This window comes from Aquarana catesbeiana, linkage group LG03, assembly GCF_042186555.1.
Source record: "Aquarana catesbeiana isolate 2022-GZ linkage group LG03, ASM4218655v1, whole genome shotgun sequence".
NCBI classification, from domain to species: Eukaryota; Metazoa; Chordata; class Amphibia; order Anura; family Ranidae; genus Aquarana; species Aquarana catesbeiana.
The window spans coordinates 679,768,529-679,794,387 of record NC_133326.1 but is presented as its reverse complement, the minus strand read 5'-3'; the positions used below and the strand labels follow the sequence as shown (position 1 = coordinate 679,794,387).

The 25,859-nt window shown below is 42.2% G+C and overlaps 1 protein-coding gene across 1 annotated transcript in view; it reads right to left on the bottom strand.

Moving 5' to 3' along the window:
- The window catches only part of LOC141133518 (polymeric immunoglobulin receptor-like), an 86,996-nt gene that overhangs the window by 34,973 nt on the left and 26,164 nt on the right, over nt 1–25,859 (bottom strand). Inside the window, exons 2-3 of the mRNA XM_073622944.1 lie at nt 18,801–19,196; nt 17,264–17,608 (exon numbers count right to left, since the gene is read on the bottom strand). Coding sequence (XP_073479045.1) covers nt 17,264–17,608; nt 18,801–19,196 — 741 coding nt within the window. The remainder of the gene's footprint in view (nt 1–17,263; nt 17,609–18,800; nt 19,197–25,859) is intronic.

The window sequence follows — 25,859 nt, the reverse complement described above, 5'->3', positions numbered from 1 at the left end:
CAAGAAAACTTCAGTCCCTACCTACAAACCCTACAATCCGAATTAGCGCACCTTGCCAAATTCACACTCTCATGGATGGGAAGACTGGCGTCTTTCAAGATGCTTAAGCTTCCACAACTATTATACCTCTTCCGCAACCTACCTATTCCGATACCCGCATCATATTTCCGTAAGCTACAGACAGAGTTAAACCACTTTATATGGCAGGGGAAAAAAGCGAGATGCTCACACACTAAACTCATCAAACATAAAGCAGCTGGAGGCATGGGACTACCCGACCTCAGGGACTATTACCTAGCCACACTATTAGCACAATTAAAGGTATGGTTTAAGCCACACACGCAGTGTCTATGGAGGAACTTAGAAACTCTACAAGTTCCAGGCAAGGACCTCCACAGCTGGATCATCAGTACACTTCACAAACACAAGAAAGATACACTCCTATCCCCTACCATATTAGCGTCCATGTCAGCCTTCCAACATCTGATCCTCAAATCTCCACATAGAGGCTCCCTATCACCAACCCCCATCCCACTAAAAACGATCTCTCTTCTAACACCGGGCATCAATACTTCAACGTGGACAATGAGAGGCATTACTTTAGCTTCAGACCTATACACATCCGGGGCACTTAAATCCTTCCCGACACTTCAAAAGGAGTTCAATCTCCCTAACAAAGAGTATTATCAATATCTCAGAATTACCCACTGCCTAATTCACTCATCTGCAATATTCCAAAACGTTCCTAGCCAACTATTGAAATATTGGTTTGAGGAAAGCCCTCAAATTAAAGGTATATCTCTTTTCTACCAAACGTTAAAAAATAAATCAATCTTCACCAAAACCCAACCCCAGAATAAATGGGAAATAGAACTAGGAACACAATTCTCAGAAGAGCAATGGAGAGTGGCCCTAAATGCGCCATATAAAGCAACCAAATCAGCCAATTTATGGGAATTATCGTATAAGATTGCTTTCAGATGGTATCGAACCCCATATATCCTACACACAATGGACTCCTCCAGATCTCCATTGTGTTGGAGAGAGTGTGGCTCCCACGGTTCACTCTTACACATTCTATGGTCTTGTAGATACCTCACTCAATATTGGTCTGATGTTTTCACAATCATCCAAAGTGTCACCCACATCCAGATAAATCCCTCTCCAGAACTTGCCATTTTAAATTTGGGAATTGAGAAATTCCCCTACTCACTCAGATGTATAATTACACACATACTATTAGCGGCTAAATTGATCATCACACGTAATTGGCGCTCTAAACTAAGTCCTTCTTGCTCAGAAGTCATAACCACTACTCAATTACACAGCACTTATGAATGTTTGTTTGCATCAAGCAAAGGCCGTCTACGCTCCACACAAGCAGAGTGGTCTCACTGGTCCATCTGGTACAAAGAAGTGTTTAACAAGCCTAAACAATAAGGTTAATATATGTTATATAGTTGCTCACATTGTTCTGATCACTTATTCTGTGTACCTCTGTTACGTCAATATAGTGAATATGTAGACAGTCAACCTAATTACAGGAATGGCGGCAACATCTGTTACCCTTGTCCTCAGTTCATTGTTGTTCTTGTTAGACTGTCACCCACATACAGCAATAGATAATTAATCCTTCCTCTGAACCTCTGAACCTTTCCTATTTTTTTTATTAATTTTTTTTTTTTTTTTATATATATATATATATATATATATTTTTTTTTTTTGGTATCTATACAAGGGGATGTGTCTCTCTCTCCCCCGCCACAGCTTGCACCTACTTGGGGTGGCGAGGGAAGCGGTGGAACACTCCTCATTCCTAGACATGTTTTGATACTATTCATACGCATGATTTATGACTGTTAACTAACTTAGTACAAGTTGTTAGTATTATGATCACTTACAACGCCTAATGTATGACAATTTTACATATCTGCTTGCTCTTATGTTCTTTTTGAAAACCTAATAAAAACATTGAAAGAAAAGTCTCTATAAAGAATTATGAAGAAGTCCATATAATGTGTAGATGGGAGGATCTCCACACACCAGCATCAGTGAAAGAAAGTGTGATCTAATCGTCACCACTGTGTAAGAAAACCAATCTGCTCACCAGATTGTGTTGACCCTCGAGTTATAGAGAGGTCAAAACCAGCATTGGAAAAACAAAGGCCGGACGAATCATCAGCAGTCTCAATGTAATGTCCGTCACTACAGGCTGCTTCAACATGATGTGCATGAAAGAATCCCACTTCCAGAAATAGATTTAGGGTAACCTCAAAGGAATGCAAATAACAACACAATGGTACAGTACGTCTAGGAAGTTAAAATCGCTGATTTGCATCCCATCTATCGCATAATGTTTTCTAGAGACATTTACTTAGCATGCATTAGCCTGGGGCAGCATCAATGTACTTCTTCTTTCCCTTTAACAGCTATCTAACAAGCAGATCCCACAAGCACCAGAAGATCTTGGCTATGACAACCTCAATCTTCTTAACCATATCAGACACCCCCAATATAATATAAACATAATAAGGGGCAAAAGAAAACTCACATAGTGTAATAAGTCCAAACATTTATTTGTGTAAAGACTTAAAACCAAGTATAAGATCAAGCTAGCAAAAAGACACTTTAATTAAAAGCCACTGCTCACCAGAAGCTATAGACATCAGTGTGCACAACAGACTTCACCCAACATGTTTTGTCCAATAGGACATCTTCAAATGCTGAGTGTAATATATTTGTGTATGTGAGGGCTTTGCTCTGGTAAGCCTTCTAATAGTCGGTGATCGGCTTGTACATGAAGATCATTGGTGCATGGTGTTAAAGCACACTGGTGTTATATCTGGACTTCACTAGATATGTTAGAGTGATTTGGACTTCTATTCGTTTCACACAATTTGTTTTTATGGTAATATTGTTTATGTTAATATTGTTGAAGCGCTGAATTATATTTATTGTGCATGAAACACTTTAACCACATGCATTTTATATAATTTTCCAAACAGATAGAACTTTTTTGTGGTATTTAATAATCACTAACTCTTTTGTTAATTTGTTTTTCTATATAAAGGACAAATTACCAATAAAAAAAAAAAAAAAAAAAAAAAAAATAATAATAGGATACAAAAACTTTAAACAGTACCATTTGAAAGTATACAGGCAGGCCCTTGCACTACATGCTTTGGGGAATTCATCCATAAATCTGAGCACAAAAGAGATGGGTATAGTGTGTATGGGTTTGGCAAAGTCAGCAGATAGACGATTGAGGATAGATAGAGAATTGGTATCAGCTGACTTAGCAGTTAGGGGGAGGGAGGGTTACTAAAAATGATTTGGGGACACCACAAAAAAAAAGCCTCTGGCACTCTGCCTGAATTTAAACCTAAAATAACATTTCAAAACATTTTAGGGGGTGTTTGGGGTAAAGCACTACTATGGAGCTGATAAAATACATTGTTAAGTGACTACATGAGGTGAATATAGGGCCAGGAGAGAACATGCTGGGGAGGTTATTGAAGGCCAATCTGTATGAAGGACCTAAAAAAATAATTACATAAAAATCCAGCATGCATGAGAACAAAGGGGACATTCACAGCATATTACAATCATGGTAATTAGGGAATGAGGAAAGAAATACAATATATTATCAAACATTCAATACAATAAAATGTGATATTAAAAGAAAAAATCTTACCTTCATATACTCCTTCTGCAGGACCTGGATGATGGCAGAACAGGTCTCTGGAATAATGATCCCCAGAGCCTGGGGGGAGATGCCTGTCGAGAACTTCAAGTCCTGCAGGCTTCTCCCTGTCGCCAAGTACCGCAGGGTAGCGACCAACCTCTGCTCCGGAGTGATGGCTTGCCTCATGCAGTATCTTGCCTGCTAATATAAGGGGTCAGCGAAGCCAACAGACGGTGAAATACAGGGTCCGTCATCCTGAGAATGTTCCTGAAATCATCAGGATTATTCTCACGGATCTCACGGAGCAAAGGCATATGAGAGAACTGGTCACGCTGAAGCAACCAATTCTTGGTCCATGAACTCCTCCCCACCCTGTTCATGGACTGGACTTGTGTCAAGGTCAGGACCCCAACACCAAGCCCCCGCACAGCACGAACTCTACGAGGAGTACGCATACGAAACATGGCTAGAAAACGGTCGGCTGCTCAAAACGAAGTAACAGAACGCACTGAAGAACAGCAAGGCCTGTGAAGAGCGACCTGAAAAACAGTAACGAACGAACAAGAATACAATGACTAATTAAAGTCATGCGGAACTTGCTTGCACGCACGGAAGAGCAGATACAAACCCACAAACACAAACTGAACGGCAGAAAACGATCTGAAAGCCACGAGTCTGAAAAAGCGCGAATCGTCTCTCACCAAACTTTTACTAACACGAGATTAGCAAAAGGAGCCCAAAGGGTGCCGCGCTTGGTTTTGAACTGGCCTGGTCTTGTCGTACGTGCTTGACGTCACCGCCTTGTTGCCGATTGGAAATTCCGACAACTTTGTGCGACCGTGTGTACGCAAAACAAGTTTGAGCCAACATCCGTCGGAAAAAATCCTAGGATTTTGTTGTCGGAATGTCCGAACAAAGTCCGACCGTGTGTACGGGGCATAATGATGCTACCAACATTAGTGTGTGCTGTAAATTGCATCCAGCATTGCTCCTGTTTCGTCTTGCTGAAGGCGGCCATTTTGTTGAAGCCCAGAGCCCCTGAGCAGCACTAAATCTTTAGGCTGTCAGCAGATCTGCCTCTACCTTTTTTGCATACCAGAGCCTTATTTCAAGCATGCAGCCAGCTGGCCAGGAAAGGGAGGGGGATGGGTGTGTGGCTCCCCTATCCTGAACTATACCAAGCCATGTGTCCTCAACATGGGAGGGTGTCTCCCTGGCAAAGCACTTTGCCCCCATATTGATGAGGACAAGGGCCTCTTACCCACAACCCTGGCTGGTGGTTACATATTATTAATATTGTTATGATTATAAAGGATTTAAATAGTGCCAACAGTTTGAGCAGCGCTTTACAATATAAAGAGTGACACTATGGTTACAATTCAATTCAGTACAGGAGGGTTAGGAGGGTTCTGCTCCTGAAAGCCTTAAAATCTAATAGGTTGTGGGGATCTGTCGGCAGGGTCTTATTGAAAACTTATTTGATAATAAGGGGGCACCCAGATGCTGCCCCCCCCCCACATGAATACTGTAAGTATGGGCTATATAGAACCTCTACTCGTTCACAAAAAATAATAATTGTAACCTATAAATAAAGACACTCATACATTTGAAAAGTCTTTTAAAAACATTTACAACATACATTATTTGAAGAGTATCCAATATTGTACACCATACCTCTTGACACACACCTCGTACTCTTCTGCGATAATTTCAAAAGCCCAAAGATCTTTGAGTTATATAGAGGAATTCAAAGATGATATAGGTAATAGGTTCACTACCCCTGAGGATATTATATATACACATATTGGTGTTTTTACACAGATTTGTGTAAGGTATGCTATGAAATGTCTCATTTACAACACTTTTTGGATTCTTTGACTCTCCCAACTTTATCGGAGGTGGATTGCTCCCTATTAGATTCCCCTCTTACCTTGGAGGAGCTGCAGAAAGCGATTGCTAGTATTCCTAATAACAAGGCTCCAGGAGGCAGTGGGTTGCAATTAATATGCAAAACATTATTGGGTGACTCTGTTGCCTAAGCTATTGGCTGCGTTCAATGAAGCATTTGAAGTAGGTTCATTATCGCATTCTATGAGCGAAGCCTTGATAGTTGGATTGTTAAAACCAGAAAAAAAAAACGTTATTGCCAGAGTCATATCACCCAATTTCATTACTTATGGTGGACGTGAAAGTTTTAGCTAAAATAGCCAATCAATTGTCTTATTGGAAAATGAATTAATCCGGATCAATCCGGTTTTATACCAACCAGATCCTTGGCTTCCAATATTTGATGTTTGTTCCCTAATTTGCAAATTTCAGCAGTTAAGGCAACAGAGAAATCCTCTTCTTGAATGCAGCCAAGGCCTTTGATAGTATAGAATGGAATTTTTCTTTGGCAGGTATTACAAAGATTTGGCTTTGGTAACCATTTTATAAACTGTGTTAAACTCATATATTCATCCCCTATAGCACGCATACAAGTTAATGGGAGGCTTTCTGAATCTCTTTCCCTTTTAGAGGTACCGGTGTATGCAGTTACAGTCTACTTTCTCCCCTTTAGGAGGTGCTCTTCTGAAGTGGTACTGTTGTTGGAGATGAAGTCAAGAGGAACAGAATTCCTTTATAGTTTACTGGGTCACTGGGGAAGCATTTAATTGGTTGTTGCTGTCCCATGTGACCCAGGAAGCCATCTTGGGTCAGGCAGAGCCATTTTAAGGCCATGGCTACCAGGTTTGGTGCGCATTTGCGAGTTGGTAGAATAGGGACAAGTACCTTGCTTGTTAGGGACATGTAAGGGTCCAGGGCTCACTATGCATGCACCAATGTCGCGTTGCCGCAAGAGAAAATCCGTGCCAACTGAGCATGTACCAAAGACACCTCAGTGGGCCAATCCGCACCTGCGCAGAAGACCTGATGGAAAAAGGCAGGAAAAAGCTCAGGAAGCGCATAGGAAGTGACCACAACCTGATGGAAAAAGGCGGGAAAATGCCCAGGAGGCACACAGGAAGTGACCTCAACCTGATGGAAAATGGCAGGAAAATGCCCAGGAGGCGCACAGGAAGTGACCTCATACTTCCCTATATAAGCCCAGACACTGCCAAATTGCTGGATTATCTTCAGTCCCCCGTTGTTTCTGTGCTAGTGTGTGATCTGTCTGAACTTGTTGTGACCTGGAAACCTATTTGACTACTCTTGATTGTTGCTTAACATTGACCTCAGATTTGTATCTTGACCATTCTACTTCTTTGTCCCTTTTGTAGTCAGCTGCCAGCTTGGAACCGACCCCGGCTTGGATCTCAACCATTCTTCTTCTGATTAACCCTTTTATACTTCATTGCCAAAGTGGACTTGACCTCGGCTCGGATCTCGGACTAAGGCTTGCACGGTGCTCCGCACCCCTGGCACCCTTGCCACTCGATGTCCACCAAGTCTCTGTCTCCATCTCCAGAGGCTTCAAGGACCCGAGATGCAAGGGAGGCCTCCCCACTACTTCAGTCTCACATTAGATACATGGCCCTCATGACACGACAGTTGTAAGGGAAAGGTTCCCTGAGAGAGGGAGAAAATGTAGGGATGCATCTATTTTGGACTTCATCTTTTTTGGGCACAAGACATTCTGCTCTCTTAACAGATGCTGCCAGTCTGGCTGATACCTGCTCTCTTCACATTACTGGAAATTGTGAGTGCACCCAGCTGGGCAGTCTTCCCACAGGGTTTGTTGTGAACTGCTGCTGTACTATTTCAATACAGTTTCTTCACTGCACCTGACTGTGTGAATTTTTATTGCCTCACCATGCTGCACCTCACCTACACCTGGCAGGGGTGCTATTTGTCACCCCTGCTGTTTGCCTAAGCCTTAGAGCCATTGGCTGCAGCTATTCGGCAGTTCTCACAAATAGTGGGCTTTCAGGGATCTATGGGGGAAGATAAAATAGTGCTGTATGCAGATGATACTCTCCTTTTTGTGGGTGATACCATACACTCCCTTAGTGAAAATATGTCCCTAATTACTACTTATGGGAGATTCTCTGGGTTTTCCATTAACTGGGACAAGTTTGTAATGATGCCTTTAGATCCCATTAGAGAGACCCTCCCAGTTGCAGCTTCTCAAATAAATGTTACATCTTTTAAATATTTTTCTCTTAATGTGGCAGAATATCCATACTTGAATATATTTCCATTATTGTGTAAAATGCGCAACGTTTTTGTTGATTGGTAGGGACGATCCCGCCGTTCGAGACGAACGTGAGTTTGCCTATTTGCTGAATTCCGAACATTATGGGGCGTTCGCCGCAAATTTGAGCACCGCGGAACGCCCATTAATGCACTGCGAGATTGCAGTGCATTGATGACTGATAATTGGCCAAAGCATGCACATGATCTGCATGCTTTGGCCAATCACAGCATGCTCTGCTATGAAAGCCATGATTGGCCAATGGCAGGGTGCCTTTGGCCAATCATGGCTCAGGGGGCTAAGTCCACGCCCCACACTATGTAAGGCTGCTTACATAGCGGCCGTGTATAGTGTAATAAATGAGAGCAGCAAAATAACATTTCTAAAGGAAAAAATGTAATTTAAAACTGCTGGTGGCTGTAACATATTGCTGAATCCTGGCAATATAGATAAAAGTACATTTAAAAAACAGCGTGGGTCCCCCCCAGTCCATAAAAGACCCTTTGAGTCTGGTATGGATATTAAGGGGAAGCCGGGGCTAATTTTTTTAAAAAAAATGGTGTGGGGGTCCCCCCAAAATCCATACCAGTCCCTTCAGGTCTGGTATGGATTTTAAAGGGAACCCCGCGCCAAAATGAAAAAAAAAAAAAACATACCAGACCCTTCTCTGAGCACGTAACTGAGCGTTGGTTAGCCTTTTAAACCCTAGGGGGCTCATGCACGCCGCCAGAGGCACGATGCCAGAGCTGATGCGTGTGCCCGGTGATCGCTATGACCGCTGGGCACCTGCGATCGCTCCACACAGAGACAGAACGAAGATCTGTCAATGTAAAAAGACAGATCTCCGTGCTGTCAGAGGTGAGGAGAGCGATCTGTTGTTCATACTAAGTATGAACAACGATCGCTCTCCTCACCCAGTCAGTCCCCTCCCCCCACAGTTAGAATCACTCCCTAGGGAACACAGTTAACCCCTTGATCACCCCCTAGTGTTAACCCCTTACCTGCCAGTGACATTCACACAGTAATCAGTGCATTTTTATAGCACTGATCGCTGTATAAATGCCATTGGTCCCAAAAATGTGTCAAAAGTGTCCGTTCTGTCCGCCATAATGTCGCAGCCCCAATAAAAATCGCTGATCGCCGCCATTACTACTAAAAAAAAAATAATATAAATAAAAATGCCATAAATCTTTCCCCTATTTTGTAGATGCTATAACTTTTGCGCAAACCAATCAATATATGCTGATTGCGATTTTTATTACCAAAAATATGTATGAGAATACATAGCGGCCTAAACTGAGGAAAAAAATTTGCTTTTTTGAAAAACAATTGGGGCATTTATTATAGCAAAGAGTACAAAATATTGTGTTTTCAAAATTGTCGCTCTTTTTTTGTTTATAGCGCAAAAAATAAAAACCACAGAGATGATCAAATACCACCAAAAGAAAACTCTATTTGTGGGAAAAAAATCACATCGATTTTGTTTGGGTACAACGTCGCATGACCGCGCAATTGTCAGTTAAAGCGATGCCGTGCCATATAGCAAAAAATGGCCTGTTTATTGAGCAGCCAAATCTTCCGGGGCTGAAGTAGTTAAACTGTCTAAAACCATGGAAAAAAAGTCTGCAACATTTTGGCACATCAAGTACTTTCAGAACTATTTAAAAGAATATATAAACCCTTTTGGACTAAGAGTTTAGATTTTCCCCACACTGGAGGACCTTTAAAAAAAAGTGGGAAAAAATTCTACGCAAATAATCATGTGGAATGATGAATTTAATAAGTGAATATAAAAAGCTTCTAGAGGCTCTAGATACAGAGATTAACAACAAATTGCAAACAAATAAGACTCATAAATCATTTCCAGATAGGGAAAAGAAGCTCAAAAATCAATTGGAAGGTTACAATAAAAAGATACTAATTAACAAAGAAAAAACGTTTGCAAGGGACAAAACTGCATTCCAGAAAGGAATGCATATAGATGGAACCAAAATTATCAGTTAAAGCATAGATTTTCTATGAAAAAAGGACCAATACTCTGCAAATTTACCAATTTCTTCTAGTCTATCTTTCACTTTTTCACAGGTACCTTCCAAACATAAGGGTCCGCAGCGTACTAAACACCAACACCATGGTGATCCAACACAAGGACAAAAAGCCAAGAAACCTAGTTTTGTTGTCTCTCAAATGGTATCAAATAAAAAAACTTCTGTATATGGGTGGGTTTCTTCTATGGTAACAGGTAATGTACCAGCTACGTGATCTCGAAATATTTGAATTTAACAAAGATCTCCAATTGTTTGTATGCAAACCTATTCCAAAGGGCCTCTACCATAAACAAGAAAACGTTAATTATCTGCCTCCAAGTGATAATAAGGCTTTAGACACACTTATTTTACTATTGGAGGAAAGCGACCCATCAGATCAAATTTCCAGCTCCCAATTCCAATCCCAATATTGCTGCATTCCTTAAATTAGTAATTAAAGAACTTGATAATCTCTGGTTACCATCCTCATCTCTGACTAACATCAATGAGGAAATGCAGGCTCTCAAGCAACTTTCAGACAATAGATCTATTACGATGAAACCTGCAGACAAAAGTGGAAACATTGTCCTGATTGATATTAACAAATATGTTACCATGTGTAATAAAATGTAAAAAAATATAAATTGGTATCATCGTATCACTATACATATCATAGACAAATACAACAACAATTTCTATAATCTCGTTGATACGGCTTATCTCAGTGGTATTATCACAAAAACCACATGGGATTACATCAGGACAAATTTTCCCATTAATCCAACGAGCAGGCCAATTATGTCTGGCAGGGTGGCCATTAGTGAGAATGCCAGTTGTCTAGTTGACGAATATCTTAGACCTTATGTAACTAATCTACAGTCAAATGTCAAAGACACCATTCACTTTCTCCAAATTAGAGATAACTTTTGTATTCCAGAAATGCCTATTTAGTAACAATAGATGTGGAACCTCTGATAGCTCTATCCCCCACGACAAGGGGATAGCTGCTATCAAACGTATCCTACATCAAGAAAATGCATCTGACTGTGGCTATAGTGAGTTTATCATTTCTCCTTTAGACTTTATTCTTTGCCACAACATCTTTACCTTCAATGGTCCCCCACTACCTCCAAGTGCAGGGGGTAGCGATGGGGACATGTTGTGCCCCATCCTATGAAAACCTGTACCTGGGGGAGTGGGAGAAGATGTTCCTTATGGACGTGGCGTTATCACTGTATACGGACCACATTTTATGTTGATGCCGATATATTGACGACATTTTCGTCCTGTGGGATGTTCCATTAGATCTACGTACACAATGTATGCAAAAAATGAATGAAAATTAATTCAAATCTTACATTCACAATGGCACAAGACCAAAATCGCATTGCATTTCTGGATGTAGAAATCTATAGAGATGAAACAAATACTCTATGCAGCAGTTTATATAGAAAGGCGACAGCAGGCAATACCATACTGCATGCCTCCAGCTTACATCCAACGCCTTTATTAAACTCAATTCCATACAGCCAATATCTCAGAGTTAAATGTAATTGTTCGGACGAAAATACTTTGTTGATAGAGGTGGCCAAGTTAAGAGATAGACTGTTGATGAGAGGTTACTCGTGTACCTCTCTAAAAAAGCTTTTAATGGATGTAGCTTTTTTAAAAGTTAACAGAGGAGCACTAGGAACAAATCGTCCTAATGATGGATCCATTGTTAGAATATGCGAATATTTGCTTACAAGCTTCCCAATTTTCTGGTGTTGGTTAGAATATTTTGTGATAATTCTCAATGGATTATCCTCATTTTTTGGCTTAGTGAAATATAGTAAGTCTTGATGGGAACGTGTATTAGCTCTTTTAAGGACAAACTAGTTAGAAGTGAGTTTAAGGAGGATTCCAACAAGGATCACTGCAAATACAAAGGCACATTCATGTGTGGCTCATGTGGCTACTGTAAATACATGTATACCAAGAAACCTGTCCTACCTAATAGACAGATTTTTAGATCCAAACATTTTTCAAATTGCAAGACTTTTGGAGTTGTGTATATGCTGATTTGCCATTGTGGATGTTTTTACATCCACAATGGCAAATCAGCATTGGCAAAACAATTTTGGAATTTTAGAAAAGGACCTATAGGCACATTAGGAGTGTGCAAACTTGCAACCCTGATTTGCCTCTTGGACGACACGTGAAATTGGTGCACAAGGGCAGGTTCCTTAAAGTACAATTTCTCATCCTTGATCGTATCCGTTCAAGACCCAGAGGGGGCGATTGGAAAAAGACCCTCCTCCAAATGGAGCTTCGATGGATACAACTCTGTGAACCACTCAGCTTCCTGGACTTAATGAGGCAATATGTTTCAAATCCTTCCTTGAAGGATTCACTTCAGGTGTAATGGAGAAATAAGAACAATGCTAAATTACAAATAAATAGATTTTTGGTTCTGTTAATGCACCTCTGTCTCTACTAAAGTTCCTTATTTTGACAAGCAGAGGAAATGGACTTTTGGGTCCTGTACTTCACAATTGCTATGTATCTCTATTTCACATATTTCCTGTAATCACTGCCTGGATTTGACCTGTATATGACATTATAACTTTTTGTCTTTGTTTATGTACACATTTTCTCATGGGCTCCTTTAATCTTAGTCTCAGGCCCATATGGTTTGTAGTATTTATTGCAAATGTATTCCATGTGCCCTCTGCATGATCTATGGTGGACAGCAAGGCTATATGTATATCCATACACAGGTATGATCACCAGACCACTGGTCACGGTAAGACACCTGGGGCTTTTTTCTTTCCCGTGGTGATGCTGAGGCAAGAGGGAGGACCTCAGGACTCAACATCCATCTTCCTTCTCCCTCTATTTTCTCCCCGTATGATCACTTCGGGGACTCTTCTGTGTGAGTGGGCCGCAGTGGGGAGGCGCCGCGCGCAGCTCAGGGGGGCAATTTAGGATCCAATCCGCATCTCTCCCGAGCCGAACATTGCTGCCACCTATCTGGTGGGAGGTGCGACTCGCTATGGAGTAAGATAATACATCATATGCTATTTGCTCAATGCATCAGTTTGTTCTTTGACAGTATCAAACCCCCTGTATATGGTATATATATATATATATTACTCTTATAAAATTTAGTAGATCTAAATCTAATACACCCCTAAGTGAAAATGTCCAAAGTGTCAATATTTTGTGTGGCCACCATTATTTCCCAGCACTGCCTTAACCCTCTTGGGCATGGACTTCACCAGAGGTTCACAGGGTACCACTGGAGTCCTCTTCCACTCCTCCATGATGACATCATGGAGCTTCACAGGGTACCACTGGAGTCCTCTTCCACTCCTCCATGATGACAGCATGGAGCTGGTGGATGTTGGAATAGTGCCCTGCAGCCCAGTCTCCGAAGGGAGGGGATCATGCTCTGCTTCAGTATGTCACAGTACATGTTGGCATTCATGGTTCCCTCAATGAACTGTAGCTCCCCAGTACCGGCAGCACTCATGCAGCCCCAGACCACGATATTCCCACCACCATGCTTCATTGTAGGCAAGGCACACTTGTTTTTGTACTCCTCACCTGGTTGCCACCACACATGCTTGATATCATCTGAACCAAATACGTTTATCTTGGTCTCAGGCCACAGAACATGGTTCCAGTAATCCATGTCCTTAGTCTGCTTATCTTCAGCAAACTGTTTACGGGCTTTCTTGTGCATCATCTTTAGAAGAGGCTTCCTTTTGGGATGAAAGCTATACAGACCAATTTGATGCAGCGTGCGGTGTATGGTCTGAGCACTGACAGGCTGACCCCCCACCCCTTCGACCTCTGCAGCAATGCTGGCAGCACTCATACCTCTATTTCCCAAAGACGACCTCTGAATATGACGCTAAGCATGTACACTCAATTTTTTTGGTCGACCATGGCGAGGCCTGTTCTGAGTGGAACCTGTCTTGTTAAACCGCTATATGGTCTTGGCCACCATGCTGCAGCCCCCTGCCACAAGTTGTCGATTGTCCACTTGCCACATCACCTGCCACAAGTTGCGGATTGTCCACTTGCCACGTCACCTGCCACAAGTTTTGGACTGTCCACTTGTCACATCACCTGCCACAAGTTGTGGATTGTCCACTTGCCACGTCACCTGCCACAAGTTGTGGATTGTCCACTTGCCACGTCACCTGCCACAAGTTGTGGATTGTCCACTTGCCACGTCACCTGCCACAAGTTGTGGATTGTCCACTTGCCACGTCACCTGCCACAAGTTTTGGACTGTCTACTTGCCACGTCACCTTCCACAAGTTTTGGACTGTCCACTTGCCACATCACCTGCCACAAGTTGCGGATTGTCCACTTGCCACGTCACCTGCCACAAGTTTTGGACTGTCCACTTGCCACGTCACTTGCCACAACTTGTGGACTGTCCACTTGCCACAAGTTGCTTGTTCAAATCTAACAACATATGGGTCAAATTACAATTATACTTCTGATAACAGCAATGCTAGTGGTGTATTGGATTGGATCAAGGGCTCATTAGGGTATATAAATGGTCTATGAATCATTGCAAGCAATTACAATATTTAAAAATATTTTTGTAATGGTTTTTTATCATTTGCCATCATTTTTGAGATTTTTAATGTAAAAAAAACAGGGCCCCTTTAAAAACGCTTATAAACGAAAATGTGGCTAAACGCGGGTACCGCGTTTAGCCGCGTTTGGCGTCTGCAACGTGGAAATCTTCTGTGTCTGAACCCTTTTTTTGCTTCCAAAGAAACGCATGTACATGGTCACATAGGATAACATTGATTGAGTTCAGGGGCAGTTGAAAAAAGCATCCAACTGCCTCTGAACGTGTGTTTAGCAGCGTCTTATGTACATGGGGCCTAACACTAATGAGTCACATGACACAGGGGAGGGAAAATTGCTAATTGGGCCCAATCTGGACATTTTCACTTAGGGGTGTACTCACGTTTGTTGCCAGCAGTTTAGACATTAACCACTTAAGGCTAGGTTCACACTGCTGCGAATTCTATTGCGAATTTGAGCCGTTGCGATCGCTCAAATTCGCAAGTCATTTAAATTACATAGATTAACATTAGTGCCGTTCACATCGACGCGTTGCGAATATAACCTGCGTGAAAAAAAGGTCCTGTGCGAGTTTACTGCGTTGCGTTGCGAATTTAGTCTCCATAGACATCAATGTAAATCGTTCTTGAATCGCATTGATTGGTTCACATATGTGCGAATTCCACCACACTACTCTCCACAAAAACCAGGAAGTACACAGGAAGTTAAGACCCTTTTTTTTTTTACATTATGATTCCATTGGCTAGACTATCAATCGCAGCTATATCCAACTCCTGAAATTCGCGGTAAAATCGCAGTAAAATCGCGGTAAATTCGCGGTAAAATCGCGGTAAATTCGCACTGCAGCAGTGTGAACCTAGCCTTAAGACCGGACCTATTTTTCAAACTTGTTGTCTACAAGTTAAAATCATTTTTTTTGCTAGAAAATTACTTAGAACCCCCAAACATTATATATTTTTTTTTCTAACACCCTAGAGAATAAAATGGCGGTCGTTGCAATACTTTTTGTCACACCGTATTTGCACAGCGGTCTTACAAGCGCACTTTTTTGGGAAAGAATTCACTTTTTTGAATTAAAAAATAAGACAACAGTAAGGTTAGCCAATTTTTTTTTATATTGTGAAAAACAATGTTACACAGAGTAAATTGATACCCAACATGTCACGCTTCAAAATTGCGCCCGCTCGTGGAATGGCGACAAACTTTTACCCTTAAAAATAAAAAAAAAAATCAAAATCCTACAGGTTGCATGTTTTGAGTTACAGAGGAGGTCTAGGGCTAGAATTATTGCTCTCGCGCTAACGATTGTGGTGATACCTCACATGTGTGGTTTGAACACTGTTTTCATATGCGGGCGCTACTCACGTATGCGTTCGATTCTGCACGTAAACTTCACGGGACGGGGCGCGTTTAAAAAAATGCAATAAAAAAAAGTGTAAAGTATAAATTAAATGTCATTTAAAAAAAAACTAAAAAAAAAATGTTGCTTTAAGAGCTATAGGCGGAAGTGACGTTTTGACGTTACTTCTGCCCTGCAATGGTATGGAGATGGGTGGTCGCCATCTTCCTGTCACTTGTCTCCATACCTAACAGGAGACAGGACGTGATCGTCTCCACCGCTACCGACGGCTCCGGCCCTCTCCCGCCGCTGATAAAAGTGATCTTGTGACAAATGTGATGCAGAAACCACTTTTATCTGAAAGCTGACCACCCGCTGAAGAGGAGGATACCGGGGTTCTGGTAGCTATCTGCTGTCATAACAACGATACTGCTCTTTAAACAGCCGTCGTATAATGACGGTGGGCAGTCCAGAAGTGGTTAATGGCTGTGTGTTGAGTTATTTTGAGGGGACAGCAAATTTACATTGTTATATAAGCTGTACACTCACTACTTTACATTGTAGAAAGGTGTCATTTCTTCAGTGTTGTCACATGAAAAGATAGAATAAAATATTTACAAAAATGTGAGGGGTGTACTCACTTTTGTCAGATACTGTATATATACAGATTTATCAAATCTTTTTCAGCATTCCCTCTGAATAGCAATCCTTGCAGGGTCTCTGTTCTGGCAATGGATGCATGAGCAGAAGCACCTTTTTATCACTCTCACAGGCAAGTATATATGATACCCCTGAACATATATATTTTCTAGATATTCCAAATACCCAACTAAGCGTCAACATTCTGTTTTTTGCCTATTTAGGGTTGTATCCCCCAATGTGGCCCCAGTGAGTTCTGGTTCTCCTTTTGTGGGGTGAACATTTGTTAATGCTCCTCCAGGACTACAATCTTGCTATTTACTGTGAAAACTTTTGATATTCACTAATGTGAGCTGAATGGGAAGGAGCTCTTGAGACTGTGTCTTTTCTTTTAATACATCATAGAATGTTTAAATGTACACCTTGAAAGTTGATTTTTTATCAAACTACATTTCCTCAATATATTTATGACTATGGTACTATTATTATGTCTGACCCTTGTGTTTATATCATAGACATTGGATATCTCCTCTACCCCTGATGAAGTTGTATTCTTAACTCTGAAATGCGTTGGTTGTAAATCTACTATTGTCATCTTTTCTGTACAAGTCTGTGCATTGATAGTCACCCATGTTACATTTTTTTCCATTGAAATGTTTTTACCAATGTGTGTTAAATAAAAGTGCATATATTTTAAATTTACTTCAATTGACTTGTGTCAAAGTGCCTCCAAAGCCCCGCCTCCAGGGGAATTTTCTGTTCTTCATTGTGTAATTTGATGTAGAAAACTGAAAATATCTTACCTGCTATCACTACCTGGGTGCCGTGTGTAGATGACCGTCCATCTGATCTTGCTTTTGTGTCTACTTCACAGCAGTATTGCAGACTGTCAGAATCTTTAACACTCTCTATGTGCAATAGGAAGATCTTCTCAGATTTCTGTACTCTCCATCGTCCAACCTTGTGTGTTATATTTTGTGTATTCCATATTAAAAATTCATTATTTTCAAAACACAAATCACTTTTTCCTACCCTCCAGATAATCTCCACTATAGCATCAGGTGATCTATTATGAAGAGCACACGGTATAGAGATATCTTCTCCAATCACAGCAGGGACAACATCCGGATGTTCTACAGAGAACTGGTCTGTAGAAAAAAAAAAACACATTATCTATTGAAGCGTATCTCCAAACCAACAGCTAAGAACACGGATTGTATATATATAGTGATTTATATTTCTGGTTATCCAGTTCCGAGATTTGCACAGTTCTTCCACACAGCACAGTCCTGTCTGACAGAGCTGAAAATGTGATTTTCTTTTGCTTGCGTTTAGTAGATCACACCTCTACATTGTGAATGGACAGTGAAAGTAAAAGCAGCAGACTGATAAATTCATCTGTCACTCTGCTCTCTTCTCCTGTCATCATTTACCTTGTTGATATGTAAGGACTGCAGTACAACTCAGTGGCTCCTGTGCAACATCTCCCTCATGCAATCTGAGCTTGGCTATACAGGTGATTGCAAAAATAAAAATCTTACCTTCTTGCTACTTGTATGTACTTACACTGTTTGTGTTAAAAAAAATGTATATGATGGTGTATTAAAGTGATTACATAAGCTGTACCTTTTTATCTGCAGCCCCTTCTTCTCCAGAGCCCTTCAAAGTACACATATCGGGGGGAGAGCTGAGTGTAATCTGAGACTTGAGAGGAGGGAATGGACACATCCCCTCTACGCTGTCTCACATGGAAATAGGGCTGCCAATCACCTGTCGTGTACTGGAGCAGGGGGGCGGGACCATCACCCGGGATTCTGTGGTGTCCTGATAACCTGTCAAACATGGCTCATGCAGATAGCATGATAAATATGGGCTGACCAAGTCCTTCCTCCTGCAGGGTGATACAGACAGAAGGGAGCTATGAGTCTGTCCTCCTCCTGCAGGGTGATACAGACAGAAGGGGGCTATGAGTCTGTCCTCCTCCTGCAGGGTGATACAGACAGAAGGAGCTATGAGTCTGTCCTCCTCCTGCAGGGTGATACAGACAGAAGGGAGCTATGAGTCTGTCCTCCTCCTGCAGGGTGATACAGACAGAAGGAGCTATGAGTCTGTCCTCCTCCTGCAGGGTGATACAGACAGAAGGGGGCTATGAGTCTGTCCTCCTCCTGCAGGGTGATACAGACAGAAGGGAGCTATGAGTCTGTCCTCCTCCTGCAGGATGATACAGACAGAAGGGGGCTATGAGTCTGTCCTCCTCCTGCAGGATGATACAGACAGAAGGGAGCTATGAGTCTGTCCTCCTCCTGCAGGGTGATATAGACATTTATTTAAACATTTTACCTTTGAACCTTATATAGGTCCCATGTATGTTCTGCCACCTTACTTTTATTTGCCCATTATAGTAAAGTGAGATACTACAGCAGAACATGGGTCCATCCGTGTCCCTCAGCTTCTGGATTCTGATTGTTGCTGTTCTCTCCAGCTCTGGATTTCCCTCCATAGTGATCCGTCCTCCATAGTCTGCATGTATCCATCCCTCAGTGTGATTGTAGATGAAGTCATTTCTTGCACATCTACCTCCTTTTGCATGTCTCCAGTACACTCTCACCTCTTCTGGTGTCACATCCTTAGGATAGGAGAAGTGACAAGGTATGATCACCGATCCCCCCTTCTCTACCCTTATGGAGTCAGGTTGCTCTGTACAGAAGGACCTGTTTTTATCACTGTAGACATCTCCTAAGGGGATAGAAATCATATTCATATTTACTCTGTTGTGTATTGATGTGAGAACTCTGCAGTTAGTTTAAGTATTAATCTCATAAACCAAATGTAATATATTGCAGCTTACCAACCATTATACATAGTGGCTGCATTAGTTTTCTTTATTTTGTTTTGTTTTTTCCCTTGTATTTTCACCAGGTGATCTGACCAGTAACACACTTCCTGTATCCACTCCAGATGGAGGAGCAATGGAGACACCTTTGAACAGCATCACTGTCAGTCCAGGGCGATTGTAATGTTAAGCCGGCCATACATGGATGGAAATTCAGACGATTCAGTAGGAAATGGCTGAATTTTGATCCATGCGTGGGCACCCTGCTTGTACACAAGTTGATCCATGGAGTGAATTGTGTTCAACCAGCCTGTCAGGTTTTTCCCGAATGATTTGTGCCACCAGTTATAGCTGCCAAAACTGATCACAATAGCGCTGCAGGAGAGATTCCACCATCAACACTGACTGTGTGCTGTTAAATTGAGCAATTTTCTTGCGGAATTTCTTGCGGAATTTATGGCCTGCCTGAGATGTATTATCAGATTTAGATGGACTTGACTAACAAAATAAAGCTGAACACCAGATAACGTATTTTAAGTATTTGGAGCAAACCATTTTTCCTTTTGGGATAAAGGTTTTAAAAGCTGATAATTGTAAGCACCCCCCTGTCAGTGGTAAATGGTTTGTCTCATCCCTTTAATTGGACAGCTTGGTCTGTTAACAGACTTGGTCAGATCACCAGGTAAAAGTAGAGGAAACATTCTAAAAAAAGAAAACTATAATGCAGCCACCACATCTAAAAAAAAAAGCAAGCCTCATAATACGATTTTTTTTTATCTAATACCACTTTAAAACAATATTAAAAAAAATAAATACAACAATTGCAAAAATACCTATTTTCAAACTCATCAGTTCAAAAATAATTGTACATTTTTTTCTCTTTCAGTAAGCAGTGAATAACATGTCAGGTAGGGGAGGAATAGGAAGGCTGATCAGCAGTTTTGTGATTGTAGGAAGTAAGAGTTGGCTCGGAGAATAAACATGTTGACAAATTGAGCATATCGATCGATGTCATAACTTGCAAAGGACAGATAGATACATAATAAAAATAATAATAATATAAATCTACACCAAATAGCTTTAACATTATGATGACCCATCTAATATTGAGTAGGTCCCACTTTTTGCCACCAAAACAGCCCTGACCCGTGGAGGCATGGACTCCATTAGACCTCGGAAGGTATGCTGTGTTATCTGGCACCAAGCCGTCAGTAGCAGATCCTTTTGATCCTGTAAGGTGCAAGGTGGGCCTCCATGGATCAGGCTTGTTTTTCCAGTGCATTTTACAGATGCTTGATCGGATTGAGATCTGGAGAATTTGGAGGCCAAGTCAAGACCTCAAACTCCTTGTCGTGTTCCTCAAACCGTTCTTGAATCATTTTTGCATTGTGGCAGGGCACATTACCCTGCTGAAAAAGGCCATTGCCATCAGGGAATACTGTTTCCATGAAGGGGTTTACTTGGTTAGCAACAATGTTTAGATAGGTGGCACGTGTCAAGTAACATCCACATGAATTTCAGGACAAAAGGTTTCTCAGCAGAACATTGCTCAAAGCATCACACTGCCTCCGCCGGCTTGTCTTCTTCCCATACTACATCCTGGTGCCATCTCTACCCCAGGTAAGCAAGTCACACACACACAGCTACCCATATGATGTAAAAGAAAATATGATTCATCAGACTAGACCACCTTCTTCCATTGCTTTGTTGTCCAGTTCTGATGCTCATGTGCCCATTGTAGGTGCTTTGGGCGGTGGACACAGGTCAACATGGGCACCCTGACTGGTCTGCCCATTTTTTCTGCTTTCAACACATCAACTTCAGGGACAACATGTTTACTTGCTGCCTAATACATCCCACCAACTTTCACATGCCATTGCAATGAGATAATCAATGTTATTAATGTTAACAGCAGTGGGCATACCTCCCGAGTCCCAACCCGGAGACCGGATCCCAGCCTGCCATCCCACCACCATACCACTGTGAGCAGCACAGACATGGAGACCCGTAGACTGGACCCCTGCCCTGCACCATCCATTTATGGCTGCTAGAGACTCCCACAACATCACTGTGAGCACGGCCACACAGAGTACCAGAGACCGGACCCCTGCACTTTCCATCCATGGCTGCTGGAGACTCCTAAGTGTAGCACTGGTAGATTTCTAGTCTACCGCTGATAGGTAAATTTAGTGGGTTACCTGTTAGGTGAAGTTAGATTTGCCTCTGTTCCAGCTTGGCTGAGTTGTGTGTAATTTCACACTGTGCCGGTGGGTGTCGTTGTCACCATGGGCCAGTGTTGGAAAGGCAACGTGCTGAAGCGTATGAGTGCTCCTCCGTCCCAGGGACAACTTGGTGGAGGTGGTCCTCCGAGTTGCATTCTGGGAGAGGGTATTTATGGGACAGATGCCATGTTTGGGGGTTCGTTTTCCAGCCACCTGCTGGCCCTCCTGGCTGACAGGTATACGTTAGGAGTACAACCTCGGGGTCCTCCGATCCGGAGGTCCAGGCGGCTGCAGCGTGTGGGTGGGCCCAGAAGCTTATATGGGGTCTACCACAGCGGCAGAGGAATGGTCCTGGGCTGTCTATCCCGAGTGAAGAAGCTGGACAACTGAGGAGAGGGGAGGACCTGTCATGGAATGATCATGCAGAGTGCTGGTCTGGAGAGGGGCTGGTGACTCGGTTGGAGGACGTATCCTGAAGTAATCTTACTGCATAGTACTGCCGGGTTGGCTTAAAGGTCCAAGTGCTGTGTCTGATATTCACCGTAAACCAATACATCCTGTGGCAGAGGATCGTACGGGCTTTGTCCAAACAAGTCTGTGGCAGAGACTTTTGTTCGTGCTGCGCACCGGCTGCTAGGTAAGTGACAGAAACCTATCCAGGTGGGCAAAGATTGAATTCCACAAGGGGAGTACATTCAGCTACAAGTGTGCAATTCCTGCAAATACACTAGAGAATACTAAGAAAAGGTATTTGAGCTTCCCTGCTGCTTTCCTCCTACCTCTTTCCTGCTACATCCTTTATTACTTGTTCATTAAGGCATTGGAAAAGTTACTGGAGTGTCTGGTGCCTACATTGTCTGGAGGTAAACTCAACCGGACCCTAGACCCGATGTCGTTGAAATAGAGGTGGCGAGAGTGAAGGTAACAGCCCGCTTTAAACCAGCAGCTCCACCGGGAGTTATTGCTACAAACGCCACTGTGAGTATGGCTATGGTCACAAATGCATACAAGGAAACGCTCCGCTATATCTTCAGGAGAAAATAAAACACTATACACCCAATCGCAGCCTTCGATCAGCTAACCAAAACCTCCTCATCATGCCCAAATATCGCTACAAAGCAAAGGGAGAACGAAGATTCGCAGTCCAAGGACCTCGACTATGGAACGCTCTTCCGACCCACATCCGCATGAAAGAAAACCATCAGGCCTTCAGGAAAAAACTAAAGACCTTCCTTTTCTAAGAGCTGGCAACAGAGAACGCATTTCTAGCGCCTTGAGGCGATTCAGTTCGCATTTGCAGCGCTCTACAAATCCTTCATTCATTCATTCATTCATTCACAATCTCTGACCATCTCTTGTATCCTCTCTGCAGTCCCTGACCATCTCTTGTATCATGTGAGCGCCAGAGGGGGGGGACACCATGATTTACGGATCTGGGTGACACCAACCCTAATGACGCCACTGGGACATGCTACTGCCGGCATTACTAAAACACTCCTTATGCGCATTGGTGCAGTGCTTTGCCATTCACTTTGAAGGAAACATGTTGAACTAGCTCTAAGATGTCTACTTCACCAGTGGAAATTTCATAAACATCATTTAACAGTCACAGAGGTTTTGCAATCTGAAATATAAATTTCATAAACGTCATTGCTGCAAATGTAACTATTATTAGTACTGGCACATAAACAAACTCATGGTCACTTTGGCATTTACATTTTTAGACTAATGCCGCGTACACACGAACGGACTTTACTGCATACTTTGCCCGGCGGACTTTTCGATGGACTTTCCGAATGAACGGGCTTGCCTACACACGATCAACCAAAGTCAGACAGATTCGTACGTGATGATGTGCGACCGGACTAAAACAAGGAAGTTCGTAGCCAGTAGCCAATAGCTGCCCTAGCGTCGGTTTTTGTCTGTCGGACTAGCATACAGACGAGCGGACTTTTCGACAGGACTCGAGTCCGTCGGATAGATTTGAAACATGTTTCAAATCTAAGTCCGTCAAACTTTTGAGAAAAAAAAGTCCGCTGGAGCCCACACACGATCGAATTGTCCGACGAACTCCGGTATGCCGGACCAAGTATGCGAAAGTCCGGTCGTGTGTACGCGGCATTAGTTGCCAACTTCCTTGTGGAAGTGATTACCACGGATTTTACAGCCAACTGATGATTTGTACTACAAAAAAGGTCCTGCCCCCTTGCCTCACCCCTTATGCACATGTTATGATCTGATTGCTTAACCAATCTATAATCTCATTTAGATTTACCAACTAGTGATGAGTCAAATGTACCTGGATTCACTCCAGGGCAGGTTCAGCAAACTTTACAAAAGTTCAGGTGTTCAATCTGAACCCCACTGAAGCCAATAGGAACAAAATCTTAGAAATCAACAATGGACATTTTCTAGGCTAATACTAGGAATTGTCAAACAAATTCTTTGGGGGACTGGGCTCTGTCCTGGGGGACATATGCAGTGGTTTTAATAATACTTATGCCCTGTACACACGGTCGGATTTTCCGACAGAAAAAGTGCGATCAGATTGTGTTGTCGGAAATTCCGATCGTGTGTGGGCTCCATCTGACTTTTTCCGTCGGAATTTCCGACACACAAAGTTTGAGAGCAGGCTATAAAATTTTCCGACAACAAAATCCGATCCTTTAAGTTCAGATCTTGTGTAGACAAATCCGACACACAAAGTGCCACGTGTGCTCAGAATAAATTAAGAGACGAAAGCTATTGGCTATTGCCCCGTTTATAGACCCGACGTACGTGTTTTACGTCACCGCGTTCAGAACGATCTGATTTTCCAACAACTTTGTGTGACCGTGTGTATGCAAGACAAGTTTGAGCCAACATCCGTTGGAAAAAATCCATGGATTTTGTTGTCGGAATGTCCGATCAATGTCCGATCGTGTGTACAGGGCATTAAAGTGAAACATTACTAAGATCTATGATTTTGCAGCCTCCAAAAGACATTCTCTTTGTAATGTGCTTTGTCAAAATAAATTATTGTAAAGCATTATTATTCATCATAGAATTTGTCGTTACTAGGATATGGGGTTTTGCTTTTTTCCAGGATTTTGCTATGGGCAGCCTGGCTGCAATGAAAGTGTGAGTAATGAATGTTTAAAACTGAATAGTCCAATGTTCAATTCCTACACCTAGAAGAGTTAATTTTGGGTTGGGTGTACAAGCGATAAGTTTAACATAAGATATGAGACTGAATATTTCAGACCAAAAGTGTGTTAATTGCAGACAATGCCACCAGATATGCACTAAAGTTCCATTCTGGCCACATTGTCTCCAACAGAGTAGAGAGTGATCTGGGTAGATAGCTGTTAATCTATGGAGGAGTGTAGCACCACTTGTGTAGTAACTTTTGAGACGATTCAGAGTGTGATATACATTTTGATAATTGAGGAGGTTTTTCAGTTGAGGAGTGCCATTGTGACACAGAGATGTTGAATTTTAATTCTCGCTCCCAACATTCCATAGTGGGTGTTTTACTTTGTTTTCTTGGTTTTTGAAGCAAGGCATAGAGAGCAGATGGAGGAAAGGTCTTTGGTAGTTGGTTGTCGAGAAGTTGAAGAAGGTCTCCAGCGAGAGCATTGTTATTCCACCTCACTGTGGAAAGAATGTGACAAACTCTTTATATTTGTAAAAGTCTGTGTGACTTAGATAGTACAGTAGGTGTGGCATAAGTTATGAAAGGATTTTAAATGATTATCAGAGAAGAGTTCACTAAGGTGATGAATGCCACTTGAGTTCCAAGGATTAGGGTCCAAGTCCGGTGATATCTGTTGAAGAGTCAGTAGTGGTATGTGCCGTAATGCAGATTGGGGAGTACCTTTTGAAGGCTGTATAATTGAATTCCAAACTCTGGATGTAGTTATTAAGGTTTCCATATCACGTATATCGTGATGCTGACCTAAGACGTAGAGGCTCAATAGATGTTTAGGATCTGAGCCCAATACATGAGTCTCAACTTGTTTCCAGGAGTTACAAGATGAGGGGAGACCACCTATTTACATCTTTTCTTTGTGAAAGTAGAAGTACTATGTACCCCTTATTCACATGGGGGCAGTATCTGGGGGCCTCCTTATTTTTAAAGGAGGCTTCCAGATTCCAGTAAGCACCTGAAGCCCCTGAAACCACCAAACTAACATGAGGACATGGTGTTTTGCCAGTGAGGTCCCCTTGGCAAGGCACTCTCCCTAAGTTGAAGGCATGTGGCCTGGTATGGTTTTCAGGGGGAACTGGGTGCACGTTCGTCCCCACCCCTTCCTGACCCCTTCCAGGCTGCATGCTCATATGTTTCAACAGTTTGCTATAGAG